At 39.1% G+C, this 20,547-nt stretch overlaps 1 protein-coding gene across 4 annotated transcripts in view; it reads right to left on the bottom strand.

Moving 5' to 3' along the window:
* Positions 1-1,360: 1,360 nt before the first annotated feature.
* LOC133657163 (prominin-1-A-like) overlaps positions 1,361-20,547 on the bottom strand; it is a 69,908-nt gene continuing 50,721 nt past the window's right edge. For all 4 annotated transcript variants that reach the window (XM_062058145.1, XM_062058148.1, XM_062058147.1 and 1 more), the window contains 12 exons: positions 18,754-18,877; positions 18,404-18,486; positions 16,395-16,479; positions 16,186-16,317; positions 15,815-15,892; positions 15,641-15,730; positions 15,510-15,563; positions 15,357-15,437; positions 14,763-14,831; positions 14,590-14,679; positions 9,515-9,630; positions 1,361-1,881 (listed from right to left, as the gene is read on the bottom strand). In XM_062058145.1, the coding sequence (XP_061914129.1) occupies positions 1,548-1,881; positions 9,515-9,630; positions 14,590-14,679; positions 14,763-14,831; positions 15,357-15,437; positions 15,510-15,563; positions 15,641-15,730; positions 15,815-15,892; positions 16,186-16,317; positions 16,395-16,479; positions 18,404-18,486; positions 18,754-18,877 (1,336 nt within the window). In that variant the 3' untranslated portion in view covers positions 1,361-1,547. The remainder of the gene's footprint in view (positions 1,882-9,514; positions 9,631-14,589; positions 14,680-14,762; positions 14,832-15,356; positions 15,438-15,509; positions 15,564-15,640; positions 15,731-15,814; positions 15,893-16,185; positions 16,318-16,394; positions 16,480-18,403; positions 18,487-18,753; positions 18,878-20,547) is intronic.

The following is a 20,547-nucleotide window of genomic DNA, read 5'->3' as shown; positions in this document are numbered from 1 at the left end:
TATATATATATATATATATATATGTATATATACACATATGTATATGTGTTTGTGTGTGTATATATGTGCACGTATATACAGTCATGGTCAAAAATGTACATACATCTGTGAAGTACATAATGTCATGGCTGTCTTGAGTTTCCAATCATTTCTACAACTCATATTTTTTTGTGATAGAGTGATTGGAGCACATACTTGTTGGTCACAAAAAACATTCATGAAGTTTGGTTCTTTTATGAATTTATTATGGGTCTTCTGAAAATGTGACCAAATGTGCTGGGTCAAAAGTATACATACAGCAATGTTAATATTTGCTTACATGTCCCTTGGCAAGTTTCACTGCAATAAGGCGCTTTTGGTAGCCATCCACAAGCTTCTGGTTGAATTTTTGACCACTCCTCTTGACAAAATTGGTGCAGTTCAGCTAAATGTGTTGGTTTTCCGACATGGACTTGTTTCTTCAGCATTGTCCACACGTTTAAGTCAGGACTTTGGGAAGGCCATTCTAAAACCTTCATTCTAGCCTGATTTAGCCATTATTTTACCACGTTTGAGGTGTGTTTGGGGTCATTGTCCTGTTGGAACACCCAACTGCACCCAAGACCCAACCTCCGGGCTGATGATTTTAGGTTGTCCTGAAGAATTTGAAGGTAATCCTCCTTTTTCATTGTCCCATTTACTCTCTGTAAAGCACCAGTTCCATTGGTAGCAAAACAGACCCAGAGCATAATACTACCACCACCATGCTTGACGGTAGGAATGGTGTTCCTGGGATTAAAGGCCTCACCTTTTCTCCTCCAAACATATTGCTGGTTATTGTGGCCAAACAGCCCAATTTTTGTTTCATCTGACCACAGAACTTTCCTCCAGAATGTTATCTTTGTCCATGTGATGCTAAATCAGGCTAGAATTAAGGTTTTAGAATGGCCCTCCCAAAGTCCTGACTTTGTGACGTGTGGACAATGCTGAAGAAACAAAGTGTCAGAAAACCAACAAATTTAGCTGAACTGCACCAATTTTGTCAAGAGTGGTCAAAAATTCAAGCAGAAGCTTGTGGATGGCTACCAAAAGCGCCTTATTGCAGTGAAACTTGCCAAGGGACATGTAAGCAAATATTAACATTGCTGTATGTATACTTTTGACACAGCACATTTGCTCACATTTTCAGTAGACCCATAATAAATTCATAAAAGAACCAAACTTCATGAATGTTTTTTTGTGAAAAACATGTATGAGCTCCAATCACTCTATCACAAAAAAATAAGAGTTGTAGAAATGATTGGAAACTCAAGACAGCCATGACATTATGTTCTTTACAAGTGTATGTCAACTTTTGACCACGACTGTATATGTATGTATACATATATATACAGTATATATTTTATTTATTTATTTTTCCGGGGCGCTCTAGGGGCCTGCTGCCTCACGGGGGTTGCCGTCTCGGGCTACTGCAGCTGGGCTGCGTGTCTGGGGACCCTGGATCCCGCCGTCCGCGCCCCTTCTGGATGCCCATCTTGGTTGGGGCCTGCTGGGTCTCCTCCCTGCGTCTATCGTGGCACCTCGGTGCGTTGTGTGGTAATTTGCTGTGTCACATGGCGGCTAGCTCTTGGGGTAGTGACTTTGTTGGGCTTATGGGGCGGGGCGGGGCGGTCTTCCCGTACGGCTGCAGGGAATATCTGGGCCCCTCGGGGCAGGGCGGGGCGTCTTTTTGCTAGCTTCGGGGCTGACTGTCGCCGGCTTGTCCCAAGCCTCGTCCTCTGCAGGGTCTGTCTGTCTACGGCCTGCCGCTGGCCTGCCGGGCGAATCTGTGGGCCCGGTTCTGGGGGTCCTGTTTCTGGCCAACCTGACTGGGCTGGGGCCGTACTTTTGCTCCCGTACATACTGGGAGACAAATATATTGTAGATACACACAATTATTCATACATATGTACATTCAATTATACATACGTACGCGCACACATATACGTATATGCTCCGACATACACACACACACAAATACAGTACACACATACACACACACAGTACATACATCCACACACACATTCACTGTACAAACATACATATACTGTACATACACAAGCACATATGCATACATACATACAGTCATGCATATAATCACATTTCATCAAACATATATTAACATTCCCCCTAGGGGAAATTGGGTAAAATACGGCACACTGATAAAGCTTAACCTATATATACTATAACAATCTACAAGGTTAATACAGTTCGCTTCACTTTCTTCCCATTCATTTATCTGCTTTTCTTTTGTAATTCAAGTTATCATTACATATATGTATTGTTGCATTTGAGACAAATGTATTGTTGATAATAGATGATAAATGATAATTCATTACCAATAGTGCTATTTCTATTGGTATTTGTATTGCTCCATCTGTAGTGTAATAATGTTCATTGTCATTTCTGTGTTAATATTATTTACTTCACTAACTGCTTCTTTCCTATCACTTTTCGTATGATATTTTTACATATTTTTAACATATTTGCTGATGTTGTTCTGTTGTTGTTTCTCTGTCTTATCTCTCGCTCTAGTTCCCGCAAATTCCCCCTGGGTCTTCTTTTTTTTCTTCTTTTTATCCCCTCCTGTTACAGTCCGGCTGCGCCAAACATTAAAGGGGAACTGTACTTTTTTTCGGAACTTTGCCTATCGCTCAAAATCATTATGAAAGACATGACGATGGATGTTATTTTTTTTAATGCATTCTAAATATTAAATAAATGTGATCAAAAGTTTGGTTACAATGGAGCCTATAGAAGCCGTTCAATTCTGCCTATAAAGCCCTTTAAAAAAATCCAAACACCTCCATTAAGGTTTTATATACATGATGTAAGTATATATGTAATGTAGTAACACACACATTTATAATAACACTTAATATATACATATTTTGATCTTTTTAGGCATACATAGCGCATCATCATCACTGATTATTACTCATTGCAGACTTCATGAGAGCCAACAAACGTAATAAAATCTCACTTACTGTACAATGTCTGCTGTCATAAGGATGCAGAATTACTAGAATGTTCATATATTCCCATTTAGGTGAAGAATGTCTCGTAATTCTCACAATGAGACGGGTCGGGGGAAACGCATCTTTTTGTGTAGTCCTCGTCAGTTTCGGGTCCTAAATGGCTGTCAAAGTGTCTCAACTTGTTGGAATATCTACTCAGATGTCTCATGTCCAGGTGAGAGGCATGATTTATGATCTATAATAAACTTACAGGAAGGAAGCAGCAGACCACTGGATGATGTCAACATAGGGACACACGGTAGTGATCACAGCGCTGCTATAAATAGTTTGTCCGCGTTAGCGCTTATAATAACAATATCACTAATACTTGGTTATTATTCAAATCACGAAATGTAAAAGGAGTATTGTTGGCGCTTTTTGAATGGTTATTTATTGGATTTTATGGGTGAAATAGAGGAGCTCTCATTGGCTCCGCGGTAAGCAGACTTTTATTTACAAGTTAGAATGCTTTTTTTTTTTTAAATCCATCCGACATCTCATGTCTTTCATAATGATTGTGAACGATTGGCAAAATTCCAAAAAAGTGCTGTTCCCCAATCATCCATTTAATAAAGTCATATACAAATAAGGCAACAAGAGAAGTATCCCACACTTCTCTTTTGTAAAGTAAATCTGTACAGCAAATATGGGCATCTGCATCAACAATATGATTTGTCTGAGTGGCTACACAGGACCAAAAAAAAAAACTTAAAACAACCGGCTGTAATTGACTTCCCCATCTCTTACTCTATAGAGTCTATTTGTCTGCCTTAAGGATGGAACAATAGAAACATTTTATATCACCTTTATTATTAAACGCAATGTTGAATGTGCTAAAAAAAAAAAAAGTATTTATACACACTGAAATCTTTTGACCAGGTTTATTACTTTTTAGTAACTAAAATAAATAGTTAAAAAAGCCACTTTTTAGCCTGTTTTGTTTCTTATGCTTCACGTATAGTGTTTTAGTCTTAGTATGTTATCTGTTTTAATGGCTAAACTTTTGTTTCAAATATCGGTTTGTACTGTAACACACAAAATTCATTTAAATGATTAGTGCATAACAAGTAAAATCTATCATTATTATTTACTTTTTCTGTCGGGCATTGTGACGTCCTACTCTGTTCTGCGGTCCTTGAACGCCCTACAATAACACCTCCGTCTCGTATTCCTCTGAATATAGAATGATCACTCAGTTCTAAGAGAGCAGTTGTTCAGACAGTAATGTGTTATACAAAAGTTCAGATTGGGTTATGTTGTTTATCAATGGGGAAAGACGTTAATGTCTCTTGTTTTCATGTTAGCATTTAAGCTGTCGAGCTGGTGAGTCAGTCCGTGAGTTACTCAAGAGCAGTTATCAATCACGTTTTTTTCGTCATCTTAATGTAAAACGGTAACACTAACCGTCAGGGGTTTAATAATGTTTATCATTACAACCGTCATCCACACACAGTAATATTTTACTGGAAGTGTTCGGATGTTTCTACATGGGGGACGTGATCAAGGCTCGTCGGGACCGTGCTGCTGTCAGACACAAAGCTTGCCGTGCCATCGAGGTGGGAAAAGTCGCAAATTAGATATTTTTTTTAAAATGAATTTATTCACCAATCCAACAAAACAATACACAACAATGCAATCCGATTACAAAACCAAACCCGACCCAGCAACACCCAGAATAGCAATAAACAGAGCAATTGGGAGCAATTGAGGACACACAAACATGACACGGAACAATCTAAAAGTAGTGAGACAAAAATGAATATTATCAACAACAGTATCAATATTAGTTACAATTTCAACATAGCAGTGATTAAAAATTCCTCATTGATATTATCATTACAAACATTAATAAAAAATAGATTAAAAAATGAACAATAGTGTCACAGTGGCTTACACTTGCACCGCATCTCATAAACTTGACAACACATTGTGTCCAATATTTTCCACAAAGACATAATAAGTCATATTTTGGTTTATTTAATAGTTAAAACTAATTTAAATAATGGATCCCATATTCCAATATATGACTCATTATTATATAAACTAAATGCAGTTTTTTCTACTGATATCATCTCCATAGCTTGTGTGTACCAGTCAGTATGAGTTGGACTATCAACATCTATCCATTTTTTTAATATTACCCTTTTTGTTATTATGTATATTGAAAGAAATGCATTTTTACTCTTTGATGACACGTTACTAAATTGATAGAGATCCCCAAGAATACAAGTTTGCAGCGTCATTGGGATGAGATCTTTTTTTCGTTCACTTAGATCAGGGGTCCCCAAACTATGGTCCCCGGGCCAGATACAGCCCGCCAGCGTCCAAGATCCGGCCTGTGAGTAGTCCCGAGTAAAAAAAAAAAAATGTTTATTTATTCTTTGCAATTATTATTTTTGTTAATTTGTCCTTTTTCGCACATCCATCAATCCATTTTCTACCGCTTGTTACTTGTGTAAAACCTTTTTTTTAATGTTATTTATTTAATTATTTATTTTTTTAATCTGTCCTTTTTTGCCCATCCATCAATCCATTTTCTACCGCTTGTTACTGGGTAAAAAAAATTTTTTTTAAAGTTATTTATTTAATTATTTATTTTTTTAATCTGTCCTTTTTTGCCCATCCATCAATCCATTAATCTACCGCTTGTTACTTGGGTAAAAAATAACAATTTAAAAACTTTTTTTTTTTGAATTCTTATTATTTTTTAATCGGCCCTTTTTCACCCATCCATCAATCCATTTTCTACCACTTGTTACTTAGGTAAAAGATAAATACATTTTTTAAAACAACATTTTTTATTTTATTCTTATTCTTTTTTAATTGATCCTTTTTCACCCATCCATCAATCCATTTTCTACCACTTGTTACTGGGTCTCCTAGCCGCTCAAGCAGATCATATTGTCTAAAAATCTATTTTCCCATCGATAACGTGACGGCATCACGCTCGCACCGCAAAGTCGGGCGAGAGTGCGGCAAGTGCGCGCTCTTTCAGTCAATTAGTGCACGAGGGGGAAAAATGGCGAAATCGTTCGGGAAACGTAAAATAGACTCAGAGTGTAGAGTTTTTAAACATCAGTGGACATATGACTTGTTTTTGTTCAACTTAAGAAAAAGGCAGTTACATTTTGGGGACCCCTGACTTAGATGAAAGACCATATTCCGTTTTATAAATGTATATAATTAACTCTAGGAGATTGATTCACTATAAACAGTGCATTGGAAAGTATTTATAGTGCTTTACTTTCTCCACATTTTGTCATGTTACAGCCTCATTCCAAAATGGAATGCATTCATTTTTTTGTCACAGCTGGTTACACCAGACCCTGCCTTATTTCGTTCCTTTAGTGTTCTCCTGTGTTTCATGTTTTAGCTACCGTCCCTCGCTCTTATTTTGGTGGCACTTCCTGTTTTGTTGGTGTTTTTCCCCGTAACTGCTTCACACCTTTCTCTGAGCACTGATCCACGCACCTGCTTTCTGTTAGCAAGTAGTAGTGATGGGTTGATGAGGCCTCATGAAGCGTTTCGACACATTGCAAAACTGTATTGATACTGTGTCGATACTGTGTCACTAAATACTGACATCTGCTGGACATTAAAAATCCCTACAGGCAACCTATGGACCGACTCAACTGACACTGATTTTATGACCTAGTATATACAATAATATAAACCAAGTCATTGTATTTCATTTAGGATTATTTAATATCTTCATTTAAATAAAAAGATATTTTTATCTTTTTTAGATACAGTCAAATAATGTGAACATGTATCATGACTAGGATGGTATAAGGTGGGGATTGAACCCCAGTAACCGATTGCTGGCACGGCCACGCTACCAACTCCGCCACGCCGTCATTCCTGTACCTTCTCTAGTAACAGTAGTGATGGGTCCTGCAACACAGATGCATCGGCGCATGCGTCGAGCTCATAGAGCGAAACCCTGTGTCGGTGCGCGTACCGCTTTTAGAAAGTCACGTGACCGATCATGAGCTGCTTTGGTCACGTGACCGATACGCGAACTGTATCGCACTGACGCCTCCTCTGTGCCCTGTGAGCAACATTCCCTCTAAGGTGCGCGCCTGCGCAATTGCGCAGTGCTCAAGAGTCCTCCGCGCACACCGTGCGCCGCACAGCCAATATATGCCGCGCACCAAATCAAACCCATCTGAATTCTAAACAAAATAAACACATTTATTCTGTGTAATTTTGAAATGCAACTTTGAGTGACAGTGACAACAAGCGGCCCTAACGGTGTTCGTCAACAACACGCATTGCGCCGCTTCCTAATAAACACAGTTTGACGCGCAGGCGTCAGTGCGATACAGTTCATGAGCGGTCACGTGACCAAAACAGCTCATGAGCGGTCACGTGACCAAAACAGCTCGTGTTCGGTCACGTGACTTTCTAAAAGCGATACGCGCACCGACACAGGGTATCGCTCTATGAGCTCGACGCATGCGCCGATGCATCGGTGTTGCCGGACCCATCACTAGCAAGTAGCTCTTTTTAAGTGGAGTCTGTTTGAGTTCCAGAGCATTTCCCAGCTCTTGCTTTTTGTTATTGTAAATCCCCAAATTAAGTACTGTATTTTTCGGAGTATAAGTCGCACCGGCCGAAAATGCATAATAAAGAAGAAAAAAAACATATATAAGTCGCATTTTTTGGGGAAATGTATTTGATAAAACCCAACACCAAGAATAGACATTTGAAAGGCAATTTAAAATAAATAAAGAATAGTGAACAACAGGCTGAATAAGTGTACGTTATATGACGCATAAATAACCAACTGAGAAGGTGCCTGGTATGTTAACGTGACATATTATGGTAAGAGTCATTCAAATAACTATAACATATAGAACATGCTATACATTTACCAAACAATCTGTCACTCCTAATCGCTAAATCACATGAAATGTTATACGTCTAGTCTCTTACGTGAATGAGCTAAATAATATTATTTGATATTTTACGGTAATGTGTTAATAATTTCACACATAAGTCGCTCCTGAGTATAAGTCGCACCCCCGGCCAAACTATGAAAAAAACTGCGACTTATAGTCCGAAAAATACGGTACTTGAAACTGCACGCTGCCTCCTCGGTCCTCTGCATCCTGGGAACATGCCAGTAATCGTGTGAAAAGTATTTATTTGAAAATTTTGCTCATTTATTAATAATAAAATACAAAAAAAAAAATCTCTTATACAGAAGTATTCACAGCCTTTGCTCAATACTTTGTTGATGCACATTTGCCAGCAATTACAGCCTTAAGTGTTTTTGAATACAATGCCACAAGCTTGGCACACCTATCTTTGGGCAGTTTTGCCCATTCCTCTTTGCAGCCACCTCTCAAGCTCCATCAGGTTGGATGGAAAGTGTTGGTTTTCATCCATGATGTCTTTGTACAATGCTGGATTCATCTTTCCCTCTATCCTGACTAGTCTCTCAGTTCCTGCCGCTGAAAACCATCCCCACAGCATGATGCTGCCACCACCATGCTTCACTGTAGGGATGCTATTGGCCTGATGATGAGCAGTGCCTGGTTTCCTCCAAACATGTTGCCTGGTATTCACGCCAAAAAGTTCAATCTTTGTCTCATCAGACCAGAGAATATTGTTTCTTATGCTCTGAGAGTCTTTCAGGTACATTTTGGCAAACTTCCATCCATCCATGTTCTATCGCTAGTCCCTCTCGGGGTCGCGGAGGTGCAGGAGCCTATCCTAGGTGAAATTGTGCAGACGTCTTTACTTTTTACGAAGAAATGGCTTCCAAATGGCCACGCTACCAAACAGGTCTGATTGGTGGTTTGCTGCAGAGATGGTTGTCCTTCTGGAAGGTTATCCTCTCTCCACAGAGGAACGTTGTAGCTTTGACAGAGTGACCATCAGTTCTTGGTCACCTCCCTGACTGGACTAAGAAGAATGCAGCGATGTGCAGACATCCTGGATGCAATCCAACGCTTTCCATCCAACCTGATGGAGCTTAAGAGGTGCTGCAAAGAGGAATGGGCAACAACTGCCCAAAGATAGGTGTGCCAAGCTTGTGGCATTGTATTCAAAAATACTTAAGGCTGTAATTGCTGCCAAGGGTGCATCAACAAAGTTGAGCAAAGGCTGTGAATATTTATGTACATTTTTTTTTTTTTTTAAATACTTTACACATTGTCATTATAGTGTATTGTATGTAGAATTTTGAGGACAAAAAAATGTATTCCATTTTGGTATAAGGTTGTAACAAACTGATGAAAAAGTGAAGTGCTTGGAATTATTTCCGGGTGCACTGTCAATGCTAGAGCACACCTAGTACATTACTACACATCACCATCTGTTTAATTCTCTAATAGAAAAAAAATGCTGTCGATTTGACTATGGGAAAAATCTAATGAATTTTTAGTCTAAGACATCCCTCGTTAATTCAAAGATTCCAAACCCTGACCCTGTCATATTTGGAACACAATCAAAGAGTGTGAAGTCCTTACTTCATGTCATCAGTAGAATAGTTGCTTCTCTTATAGTACGTTGATAGTTTCCTGGCCAAAAAGACGCAGAGGATAGAGAAGGCTACACACCATCCCAGACTGAACCAGAAGGCATTCTGAAAGACAAAAAGCGATGCAAAATGAAAAAATAATGTGAGTAATTTAGCGGTGGGAGTAAGTCAGTGTTTTGCAAGTCCAAGTCAAGCCATGGCTTGATATTTACGAGTGCTTTGAAGTCATATTCACTGTTAAGTATATATTTTTATCCACTACAATATCTGCCATCTGTTAATGGTGTGTATTTATATAGCGCTTTACTATACCTGCACGACATATACTGTACATCTATTGTGTTATGCATTGTTTCACAATCTTAATTACAATGAAATCCTTTCTATGATTCTCATTGTCCTTGTTCATGCTTTGAAAGAGTTATTTTGAAATAGTGCCCTCGGGGAACATGCTTGATCAGTTTCATGCAATATCATGTTTCAAAACCAGTTTCGAAAAGATGTGAACTGCAAAATGTCAGTAGCCAATAATCCTGACTTCATTTTGATTAAAAAAAAAATTTAACCTCAGGTCTCAGAAAAGGTGGGGTTTTCTAGAACTGTAAGCCATGATCATCAAAATTATGATAAAGGCTTAAAGCAGGGGTCGGCAATCCAAAATGTTGAAAGAGCCATATTGGACCACAAATACAAAAAAGTAAACGGCCTGGAGCCGCAAAAAATTAAGACTTATATAAGTGCTATAATGATGGCAACACATGATGTAAGTGGCTAATTAGCTATATTAGCCTACTATTAAAATTACCATATGTCGCAGGCTGACTCATCTTCGTTGACAGAAATATTGAAATGTAATATTTATTCTACACATTTTTACGACATTGGAAAACATTAGTAAAACTTCTCAGAGGGTGCGATAACTCCTGGAAATGACTGTCTTAGAGTGGCCAAAGGTATAGATGTGTGTGTCCAAGTTAAAGGAAACGGCAAGCTGTCTTCTTCTATTGGATTCATTACAATGTTTGCAAGCTGGGTAACGTTTGCAGTGGTCTGGAACAACATGGCGCACAATCAATCAATCATCAATCAATCAAAGTTTACTTATACAGCCCTAAATCACGAGTGTCTAAAAGGGCTGCACAAGCCACAACGACATCCTCGGCTCAGATCCCACATCAGGGCAAGAAAAAACTCAACCCAATGGGATGACAATGAGAAACCTTGGAGGGGACCGGTGCAATGGACGTCGAGTGGATCTAGCATAATTTTGTGAGAGTCCAGTCCATAGTGGGGCCAGCAGGAGATCATCTTGAGTGGAGACAGGTCAACAGCGCAGACACGTCCCCAACTGATGCACAGATGAGTGATCCACCCTGGGTCCCGACTTTGGACAGCTAGCGCATCATCTGTGGTCACCAAATCTATGCCGCCCCTCTCCACGAAAGAGAGGGGGGCAGAGCAGAAAAGAAATGGCAGATCAACTGCTCTAAAAGGGGGGTCTATTTAAAGGCTAGAGTATACAAATGAGTTTTAAGATGGGACTTAAATGCTTCTACTGAGGTAGCATCTCCAGAGTACTGGAGCCCCAATAGAAAACGCTCTATAGCCCGCAGACTTTTTTTGGGCTCTGGGAATCACTAATAAGCCGGAGTTCTTTGAACGCAGATTTCTTGCCGAGACATATGGTACAATACAATCAGCAAGATAGGATGGAGCTAGACCGTGTAGTATTTCATACGTAAGTAGTAAAACCTTAAAGTCACATCTTAAGTGCACAGGAAGCAAACTTTCTTGTTCTTGTCAAAAGTCTAGCAGCCGCATTTTGTACCAACTGTAATCTTTTAATGCTAGACATAGGGAGACCCGAAAATAATACGTTACACTAATCGAGACGAGACGTAACGAACGCATGAATAATGATCTCAGCGTCGCAAGTGGACAAAATGGAATGAATGACCGATAATCAGCATTTCCGTTTTCTTAGCGTTGAGTTGCAAAAAGTTAGCGGACATCCATTGTTTAATTTCATTAAGACACGCCTCCAGCTGACTACAATCCGACGTGTTGGTCAGCTTTAGGGGCATGTAGAGTTGGGTGTCATCAGCATAACAGTGAAAGCTAACACCGTGTTTGCGTAAGATGTCACCTAGCGGCTGCATGTAGATGCTGAAGAGTGCAGGGCCAAGAACCGAACCCTGGGGAACTCCACACGTTACCTTAACATAGTCCAAGGTCACATTGTTATGGGAGACGCACTGCATCCTGTCAGTAAGATAGGAGTTAAACCAAGACAAGGCTAAGTCTGACATACCAATACGTGTTTTGATATGCTCTAATAAAATATTATGATCGACGGTATCGAAAGCAGCGCTAACATCAAGAAGCAGCAACATAGATGACGCATCAGAATCCATCGTTAGCAATAGATTAGTCATTTTTGCGAGGGCTGTCTCCGTAAAGCGATTTGCCCTGAAACCGGATTGAAAAGGTTCACAGAGATTGTTAGACGCTAAGTGTTCATTTAGCTGCTGTGCAACAATTGTTTCGAGGATTTTCGAAATAAACCCAAGGTGGGACACCGGCCGGTAGTTTTCCATGAGGTCAGGATCGAGGTTAGGTCTTTTGAGGAGAGGATGAATAACGGCTTTTATGAATGCTAGGGGGAGCAGTGCCAGAGGAAAATGATACGTTTTTTATATTTAGCACTGATGGTCCTAATATTACTAACATTTTTTTGATAAGTTTCCCAGGAAGTGGGTCAAGTAAACATGTTTGTTTTATCCCATTTACACGCCGTAGGAGTTCCTCTAATGTTATTTCATCAAAAAGAGAGAGACTGTTTTGGAGGGCAATATCCGTAGTATATACATTTGTATCTGTGTTAATAAAACCCAGTTGTAGCTGGGATGCGTTGTCTTTAATCTCCTTTCAATTTTCTTATTAAAGAAATTCATAAAGTCATCTGCCGAGTGGGTGGAGCTACTGGGAGGAGTCCCTTGTTGGGTTAGCGATGCTACTGTACTGAACAAATATTTAGGATAATTTAGCTTTAGCTAAGGTAAGCATGCGTTTATGGAAAACCTCAAGTTTAGTCACGCGCCATTTGTGTCCCAGCTTTCTATATGAAAGTTTAAGAGCTCTAGTTTCTTCAGTAAACCATGGGGTGTGCCTTTTAGGGGCCTTTTTTAGCTTTAGTGGTGCTATACTATCAATGGTGTCGCGCAGGGCGTCGTTAAAGTTGTTAGTGAGGTTATCAATAGAGCCCACATAATTTGGGAATGGCACCATTACCGAAGGCAGTAGGCCAGCAAGAGTCAATCAATCGAACAATGTTTATTTATATAGCCCTAAATCACAAGTGTCTCAAAGGGCTGCACTAGCCACAACGACATCCGCGGTACAGAGCCCACATAAGAGCAAGGAAAAACTCACAACCCCAATGGGACGTCGATGTCATAGTTGTGACAGCATTAATGTTGCGGCTGCTAAAGCAGTTATTATTATTAGCTTGTTGACAATGAGTCAGAACTTCGAATTTTATCAGGTAATAATGATCGGACATTACGGTATATATATACAGTATACGGGAGTATCATAATTTTGGAGGTGGTGACGTCCCTGACAAGCACTAGATTTATGGTATCACTGTTGCGATGGGTGGGTTCATTTATAATTTGTGTAAGACCACAGCTATCAATTATAGTCTGGAGCGCCACGCACGGAGGGTCTGATGGGGTATACATATGGATATTAAAGTCCCTCAACTATCAGAAATGCAGCCAATATTACATTCAGATAATGTGTCATGAAACATGTAAAAATAAACTAAATACACATAAATAAAGGAAATTAAATGAGCTCAAATATACCTACAAATGAGGCATAATGATGCAATATGTACATACAGCTAGCCTAAATAGCATTTGAGCATTGATTAGCTTGCAGTCATGCAGTGACCAAATATGCCCAATTAGCAGTCAACTAAAAATGATAACATCAACAAAGCTCACCTTTGTGAATTCACGCACAGCATAAAACGTTTGGTGGACAAAATGAGACAAAGAAGGAGTGGCATAAAACACGTCTTTCTGTGGCAGCGTCGGAGAAAGTTGTACAGTTAACAAACTGTTGAGGCACAGTCCACACAATGGTGAGTTCAAGGGGCGCTGAAATTAGTAGGACAAAACGGCGCTCGCCAAATACTCTCATCAGTGAAGCATTAACGCAAACAGTGGGCTTTCTAACAATTAGGAAGGTTTGTGTCATGTTTGTCCTCATACAGAGAAACCATATTACAACAAAAAAAATATTTTTCACCCCATTTTTTTCCCCATTTCCATACATTTTTGAAAAAGCTCCATGGAGCCACAAGGGCGCCGCTAAAGAGCCGCGGGTTGCTGACCCCCGGCTTAAAGTATCTCACTTAGCCTGTAAGGTGTTTGTATCACATATTAGTTTCACATTTAAAGTTGAACTGCTGACATTAATGGACTTTTGCACGATATTTACATTTTTAGAGTTCCACCTGTAAGGGCTAGAGCAGTGTTCCTTAAACCATAGGGTCAGGACCCACTGTTGAGCTGCGAGCGCTCAAAAAATATCTGCTCCTCAGCTGTAGTCCGTATGGTACTCAGTTGTATACACTTTTCCCCTACATGTGGCAGTAATGAGAATATCAGACAGAAGAAGTCTGGAGCAAAAGTCACAGAGAAATATCTTAAGCGCAAAAATTATGTCTAAAGTGGGGAAGCTGTATTTTCATTTGCACTTAAATTGAGTTAAGAAAACATATTAATTATCAATTTGGTTTAGTTTAACACACCTTAATTGTATGTACGTTTATTTTTCAGTCCATTCTTATGCAGTACTTGGTTAGAAACTTGTCTAAGGCCAAACTTTCCCAAGTTTTTTCAAGTCATCAGACTAAAGTCCGAGTCAAGTCCCAAGTCAGAAATGTCCAAGTTTTTGATGAAACTGTCAAGTCGGGTCTAAAGTCATCAAAATACTCCAGTCCAAGTTGCAGGACCCGAGGCCACAATTTACTCCATGATGTTCTTTCCTCACCAGAGACTCTGTGATGTCCGCACACAGGATGCTCTCCGTGGAGTCCACAAACCCAGCAATGGGCCCACAGCGGCCCAACTCCTCGGTCAACTGAAGACAGAACAGTGAGGAAAAAGTCAAACGAGCACATAAAACAACAACATCCAGTTTAATAATCATTCAAAAGTTATTACCAATGTTTTGGCCTTTTTTACAAATTCTGTGAAGGGACTCAGCTGGCAGTTCAAAAACTTTATACTCTCCTGAGAAAAAACAAGAAAAATGGCAAATATTCCTAATTTGAAAGAAGGGCAATCCTGAGGAATGAGTGGAATGTCTCAACTTATGGAATTCTGGGTAAATCCTCAAGCAGCAAAAGCATTGTCATGCTCTGTTTAGTATTATTGTATAATACAATGCATGGGCTCGTCTGCATCCAACTTTTTTGCAATGTGTTGCTGCCATTAAATTAAGTTTCTCAGTTCCAACATTAAATAACTTGTCTTTGCAGTCTATTCAATTTGAACATAAGTTGAAAAGTATTTTCAAATCATTGTATTCTGTTTTTATTTACGAATTACACAACGTGCCAACTTCACTGGTTTTGGGTTTTGAACATTAGTACAATTAGCTTATGGTTCAGTGATTGGTGTTATAGGAAATTCAACCTTTGGGTATCAGTCATGTTGTGCGGAATCCCAGCATTCCAGGAATTCGAGGAATCTCATACGAATTCCAAACCTGAGGCAATGAAGGGGATCATGTGACTTGTGCATGCCAACACTCACTTCCTTAATGACAGCCACCATTTTTGTAGTGAGAGCAGTTGGGGCAGTTTGCAGTTCATTATCCAAAACATTTGCTTCATCCTGGAAGTGGAACAACAAGAAGAAGCATTCAGTACACACATTTAGTCGGAATTTGCTGTTCCGTGCGCTCACCTTGACTTTCTTTACACTGAATTTTAGGGCCTTCGCAGTAGACTTCCCTTTGTTCTGCAGAGCAAAATAAGCACAAGCTTATGTCCTGAAGCAACATGGAGCATGTAAGAACTGAAAGGTAGGAGTCGCACTATTTGTGGGATGATGTTTTTCTCAATTCTGCTCTGAATCCCCCTCAACACTTTGGCGTGGTTCTGGAGCTGGCTTTTTATTTCTGGGCCCTTGAAAACAGTGGATGATTAGATGTATAAAAGGCATCATTTCAATCAAGACAATTTATCTATTGCAAGTGTTTTTTGACTCACTTGATAAGGAGCCAGTCCATCAATTAAATTAGCAATGCTTGCCAGTTGGTTGCTCAAGGTGCCCATGGCGTCGCTCATCTAAACATGTTATTTAATGTAGACATCAGAGCAGGGGTCACAAACTTGTGGCTTGTTAGCCAATTTTTTGTAGCCCTCGACTTAAGTATATAGTTTAGTGTAATTGCAGCCCGCGCACCCTGATACTAAAAAATCCCTAGTAGTTGCAGACCACAATAGTCTTGACTTTCAATTTGAGTCCTGGTCACTGAAATATGAGGTCTACGGAGGTGAACTGCCATGATATACATTATGCTATACTAAAATGTTGGTTGCACTACAGTTCTGACTTCATTCAAGGTTATGTATCCTACCTGCTGCATGGTGCTTTCAAGGTCCATATCTGGTATTGTAGAGAACTGAGGGAGTAAAACTGTAACTACATCAAAATTTGGAATTGTTGGAGCCGGTATGTTCTCAAATTTCCCCTCGATTTTCTTTATATACTGTGTGGAAAAAGAATGACATAATCAGCTTTTCAAACGCTGTTGAATGCAAAACTGAAAGTTGGAGAAAGACTGACCGCATCTATGTCGAGCATCTCTGTAATGTTGTAGTCCTTGTCTAAGTGGAACGTTTGCCACGCGGGCTTGTTTTCCCCGCAGTCTCTGCAAACAAACAGATTGGTTCTGGCTCAGAATGGCGTCATTGTGTCTTCTTAATGAGTACAGTTATCCCTCGTTTATTGCTGTTAATTGACTGTGATAAGTGAATTTAGAGTGAAGTAGTATTTTTAATTTTTTTCGTGGAGCATAAAAACATTTTGCGACATTCTATATACGTTTAAAAGAAATTTGGAACCCTCTATCGCCCTCACCTTTACACATGTTTTACCTAATACAGTTCACATTCAGCATTCTGAAATGCTGTGTTACATTTACGCCAAATGTACCGAGACACACACTTTCCAAAAAGTTTAACTTTTTCAGTTTCGGGAATCCCTCAGATGTTTTTTTTGGCAAAAGTTAGATGACCATGTATGTGTTTTTTGGGTGTTAGTGGTTTTCGCCTTAGAACGCTGCCAAGAATGCCATTTTTGTCTATTTCTAATGGTTCAGTCATGAAGATTGACCTTAACTGAGGCAAGGAAGGCCTGCAATTCTTTAGATGTTGTCCTGGGTTCTTTTATGGCCTCCTGGATGAGTCGTCGCTGTGCTCTTCGCAAAATTTTTGTAGTCCAGCCACTTCCAGGCAGGTTTACCACTGTTCCATGTTTTCTCCATTTGTGTATAATGGCTCTCACTGTGGTTCGTTGGAGTCCTAAAGCTTTAGAAATGACTTTGTAACCCTTACTGACTGACAGCTGTCAATTACTTAATCTCTTATCTGTTGTTGAATTTCTTCGAATCGTGGCATTTTGTTGCAGTGTTTTGAGAATTCTTTAGCCTTTATTTTGTCAGACAGACTCTATTTAAGTGATTTCTTCGATTAAGGTAATCAAGTTTTGGTGTGGTCAGTAAAATTTAACTCAGATGTCCAAAAAATATAAGTAGTTCAAAAACCATAGTTAATTCATGGGTGGGTCAATTGCTTTTTCACATACGACAAGGTAGGTTTGAATGACTTTTTCCCTTAAAACATTCAATCATGATTTAAAAACTGCATTTTGTGTGTACTTTGGGTAGCTTTGTCTAACAATTAAATTAGTTTGATGATCTTAAACATTTAAAGAGAGGAAATGTATTAAAGAAAAATAAGAATTTGAGAAGGTAGCAAATAGTTTTCTCAGCACTGCGGTACTTTTCATTTCATTTTTCATTTATTTATTTATTTCAGGCAATGACAAAGACGTACAAGTTGACAAAACATAATAATATAAATTAATAAAATGCATTATTGTCCAGTTTTGCCTGAAAGGGAGTGGGAAGAAGATAACTTATTTAATCCCACCCCCAGTTCTCCATTCAGTGATTATTCACATGAGTTTCACAACCACACACAACCACTAACCTATGAAAAATACTTTACTGCAACTTGTTCGATTATGATAATCTGCTGTGCAATACAGTACAGTATCTTAGATTTGCTATTTAAAGTTAATTTTTTTGGCCAATAATACATATGTAAAATGTGTTTAAATATGCATATTTTTAAACAATAACAGGCTGTAGTCAAAACCGTAATGATTTTGTAATAAAAACATTTTTAAAAAACGCAATAGAAAATTGGAAACTGGCGAGGGACGATTGTTTTGTTTCATATATTCAGTTCAGTACATGGACATAGGTCGTAGTAATATTACCTAGCTGGTAAGGGGGGCGTCATCATCTGCTACCAGATGATGATGGTACTATCTTTACCATGAATTGATTAACGTGGACCCCGACTTAAACAAGTTGAAAAACTTATTCGGGTGTTACCATTTAGTAGTCAATTGTACGGAATATGTACTGTACTGGGCAATCTACTAATAAAAGTTTCAATCAATCAATCAATCAATCAATCCCCCCCTTATCAGATGGGTGGTATTACTCCTATAGGTTGGTCTCTTTGTATGACGCAACAAAGGCCCTGTTTTTCTTGTGCCTCTACCTGTAAATACCCTCGAGAGTGATGTTGCGTCCCATGACGTTACTCGAATTCAAGCCTGGAATTAAACCTGGAGTTTGAATAAACTGTCAAGGGAGGAGAGAAGAGTGTGTTAAGTAACGTGCATTGCTAAGTTTTTATGCTTTACTGAGCATCAACTGTACAATACAACACAGTGTATGAATAAATAAACGTTCAACAGGTTTTGGTTCCCCAATTTTTTTGTAGTGGAACCTTCCTACGCCCACTTACCCTTCCCTTATAACATAACAAAAAACAAAGATAAATTAAAAATAGTAAAGGGAAAAACAGTTCAGTGTACTGTAAGTTTTTTCCGCACATACTGTACTTACCTTCCAGAGCTCCCCATTGCTCCAAGGCCGACACACCAGAGTGTAAACATTGCCTCCAATTAGGCAGAGCAGCAGCGTCACCACCATGAGCAGCCAGGAAAAGATGAAGTTGATATTGGCGCTTCTGAAACCACAACAAGTTACCACTCAAAAAACATCAATACATAGGGAGGATTATTACAAACCCTAATTCATCTTGTTATGATTTATAAAAATATGTCTGGTGTTCTCACCCTTAAAGGGGGACTGCACTTTTTTGGATTTTTGCCTATCGTTCACAATCATTATGAAAGACATGACGACGGATTTTTTTTTTTAATGCAATCTAAATATTAAATACCTTTTTGATCAAAAGTCTGCTTACAATGGAGCCTACGGGAGCCCTTCAATTCTGCCTATCCAGCCACTAAAAAACATCCAAACACCTCCATTAAAGTTTTACACACATGAAGTAAGTATATATGTAATGTAGTAACGATCACTTTTATAATAACATTTAATATTTACGTATTTGGATAATTTTGAGCATACGTGGCACACTCATTTAAAAAACGCATCAAATTTGCTTTTTTTTGCTTTTTCACTGATTATTACTCACTGCAGACTTCATGAGAGCAAACAAACATAATAAAACATCACTTACTGTACAATGTCTGCTGTCACTAGAATGCCGACTGCTGGGATGTTCATATATTCCCATTTAGATGAAAAATGACTCATAATCCATAGGGTATGGTGCGGGGGGGTTGGAAGGGGGGGGGGGGGTTTACAAGGGCTTTACAAGGGGTTCCACGTCCTAAATTGGCTGTCATAGTGTCCCAAATTGTTGGAATACCTACTCAGACGTGTCATGATCAGGTGAGAGGCATTATTTATGATCTACAACATAGTAAAAGAGTGCGGGGACTAGACTGGCCTGCCTGTAGTCCTGACCTGTCTCCCATTGAAAAATTGTGGTGCAATATGAAGCATAAAATACCACAATGGGGACTGTTGAACAACTTAAGCTGTACATCAAGAAAGAAAGTGAAAGAATGCCACTTGAAAAGCTTCCAAATTTGGTGTGCTCGGTTCCCAAACATTTACTGAGTGTTGTTAAAAGGAAAGGCCATGTAACACAGTGGTAAAAATGCCTCTGTGCCAACGTTTTTGCAATGTGTTGCTACCAATAAATTCTAAGTTAATGATTATTTGCAAAAAAAATATATGTTTCTCAGTTCGAACATTAAATATCTCGTCTATGCAGTCTATTCAATTGAATATAAATTGAAAATAATTTGCAAATCATTATATTCTGTTTTTATTTACGAATTACACAACGTGCCAACTTCACTGGTTTTGGGTTTTGCACAATGTACTTTGAGAATTTTTCAAGTGTCATTCTCGAGACTTTTGATTATGTTTTTGTTTTTTTTTATTAAAAACTACTAGCAACAGATCTAATCTTCTTCTGGTGTTATTATAAAATGTAGTTGTGTTTAGAAACGTTTTACTTCTGTCCCTTGATGTCCATGACCAACGAGGCGAGCTACAGCAAGCCCGACGTCACACTTGCTTTGCGCTGCTCCAGTTGGACTTTCTCTTCTTAAAAGCCGCCACTGTCCTCTTAATATTTGCACATTTCTTACATCACTGTCCACAGGTACATCTGGTTACGTCCACATTGCAGACATGCTGAGAACGCTCCAGACAATGGCGTGCGTCTTGTTTACATCTGGGTTCGGCAGCACTGTTTTTGGTGGTCGAGTTTTTGGTACATCACTTGTCAATAGTGCGCAAGTAATAGGCTATACA

Source organism: Entelurus aequoreus, linkage group LG09 (genome assembly GCF_033978785.1).
Source record: "Entelurus aequoreus isolate RoL-2023_Sb linkage group LG09, RoL_Eaeq_v1.1, whole genome shotgun sequence".
Lineage (NCBI taxonomy): Eukaryota > Metazoa > Chordata > Actinopteri > Syngnathiformes > Syngnathidae > Entelurus > Entelurus aequoreus.
The sequence above is the reverse complement of the archived record's forward strand: the minus strand, read 5'-3'. Positions and strand labels throughout refer to the sequence as shown.